Raw genomic sequence first — 2183 nt, 5'->3', positions numbered from 1 at the left:
TTTCTAACTAGTTTTTCACAAGCGAAGAGTTGGCGTTGGCCGTGTTTAGTCAAGTGTGACAGAAGCTGTGTGCATTCAAGTTGGCGGAGGCCGTGTAAGTTTATTCAGTACGTGTTGTTCAGAGTTTTACTTCGTGGAAACTACGTTCATTCTTGGAATAAATCTTCTTGTTGTTGTTCCGACAACCCTGCGTTCAGTTTAGTTGCAAACTACCTTTCCTCAAAACGTTCGAACTCGTAACACACTGTAAAAGTAATTATTATATACCACACAGGTGAATAGTACTTTTCAAGCATGCTGATTGGCTAGCTTGGAGGTGATTAACCAAGTACTATTCACCTCTGAGCAGCCGAAGAAAAACAAAATGGCTTTTGTTGGTAAATTATCGCAAATAAAGTTACTCTTTGGGCTGCTAGTTATTCAGCTTGTGTGGTATATACACCTCAGTGTCAGTGAAAGTGGTGGATATTTATCTCCACTTCAGCGAATAATTGTTAATTATAAGAATGTCTATCATTTTAATTACAACTGTATTTTGGTGTTGTGTTTATTATGGCCTGGTTTACTGGTTAACTAGCATACAGTTGTTGGTAATCCAATGAAAGTTAACTTTCAAGTGGCCAAATAAAAAAGGAGCTCTAATGAAAAAAGGTGAATGTAATTGAAGTTGATTCCAAAATGTTGAATGTTAAACATTTGAATCACTTCCTCATCAAACAGACTAGCTTTCATTTTCAACCATAATGACAGCCAGGTGAAGTGACCCATTGTTTGACTTTTAATCTTTTGATTGCTTTTTTAATGGACAAATGACTTAATACAGTTTGTTGAATAAAGTTTTTGATGTAAGCATACCTGTGTTGTTGTGCTCCTCTGCCCATTCTTCGAAATATCTCCATCCCTGTTGTATGTTTTTGAATACAGCTGACTCATTGGATCTTATAAACACATGGCTAAGGATTCCCTTTTCAAAAATGTGGTGGCATGCTTGTAGGTACCTTGCTGTTTCTTTCACAACATCAGTTTTCTCTGGGCCTTCACTACTCAAATTTGCATATTCTTCCAAGGCTGCAATCATATAACGTTGCTGTAGAATGTGAAAGTAGACAAAACCACTTATCACTGTTCCATTCATAAAAATGGAAGCTTCATCTCAATTGTAAATATTTGAACCTTAATTATTGCCAGGATCTGTATATATGACATAAATTATCATTCTTTAGTCAATTTCAAGCTAAGGAATAGAACCATAAAGTTCTATAAATTTAACATAATTTTCCCTCTCTTACCTGCATTATCTTTGCAGGCATAACATTTAGTCTTGTCCAGCAGTCACATTGCACATAGCTATACCTCAGACCAGGGACACGCCTACCCAGACCTTTTGCAGATCTCTCTTGATCCCTGTAATATTGATCAATTATTGGCTGCCAGCCAAAAGTAGTGCCTCCCTTCTCGAAAGCTTTTTTCCCCTTGTTCCTTGAACTGTACAAAGCTGCAATGATGTTCTTCAACTGGACAATATAAGAAACAATAACACCCAGGTGTTACAAATTGTACACATGAGAATAATTAAATACTTGAATTATTATAATACCTTACCTGGTGAGCAGGGCATATCATGACAAAGCAGGTTTCGTCTGATCTGGTGCTGAATGGATTGATGAAACTGGCCTTGAACTGGTATCGTTCAGCACCACTGTCTTCTACTGGGAGCTGCTCATTTGCATAGCCACAAAGCCTCTTAAAAAGAGCTAAGTTACAGGAAGCTCCATCACCAACCAATAGAATGACATGGAACCGGTACTTTTCAAGGGTACTGATCACCTTGAAGACGATGTCATGTAGAAACTTTCCATCCAGGGGTACCTCACGGAGAAAGTAAGGCCCAGCAAACTCAAACCCAGATGTCATATCCCGCCAGTAGGTCTGAAGAACGTAACTTGCCCTTTGACCAGCTCCATTTTCTGAGATGAACAGGGACTCATAAACATCATGAAGACATGACCAGTCATTTTCATTCATTGCATAGCCAATGGCAACACCATCTGTGCAACGGATCTGAATCTTACTCTGCACCTGTTAATTACAACTTACAATTATTTCAAAAGCATTTCATGGTCAGAAATTCCAGTTAAAATATTTTTTATATTATGCAAATGAGGAAAGTGATTACATCATCG

General features: G+C 37.9%; 1 protein-coding gene across 1 annotated transcript in view; it reads right to left on the bottom strand.

The window, feature by feature from the left end:
* LOC138050423 (uncharacterized) overlaps positions 1-1722 on the bottom strand; it is a 10107-nt gene extending 8385 nt beyond the window's left edge. The window contains exons 1-3 of the mRNA XM_068896752.1: positions 1603-1722; positions 1290-1514; positions 856-1087 (exon numbers count right to left, since the gene is read on the bottom strand). Coding sequence (XP_068752853.1) covers positions 856-1087; positions 1290-1514; positions 1603-1623 — 478 coding nt within the window. The 5' untranslated portion in view covers positions 1624-1722. The remainder of the gene's footprint in view (positions 1-855; positions 1088-1289; positions 1515-1602) is intronic.
* Between the last annotated feature and the right edge of the window lie 461 nt (positions 1723-2183).

The sequence above is a fragment of the Montipora capricornis genome, chromosome 6, assembly GCF_036669925.1.
Source record: "Montipora capricornis isolate CH-2021 chromosome 6, ASM3666992v2, whole genome shotgun sequence".
NCBI lineage: Eukaryota > Metazoa > Cnidaria > Anthozoa > Scleractinia > Acroporidae > Montipora > Montipora capricornis.
Note: the sequence above shows the minus strand (reverse complement) of the source record. Positions and strands in the feature narration are given on the sequence as shown.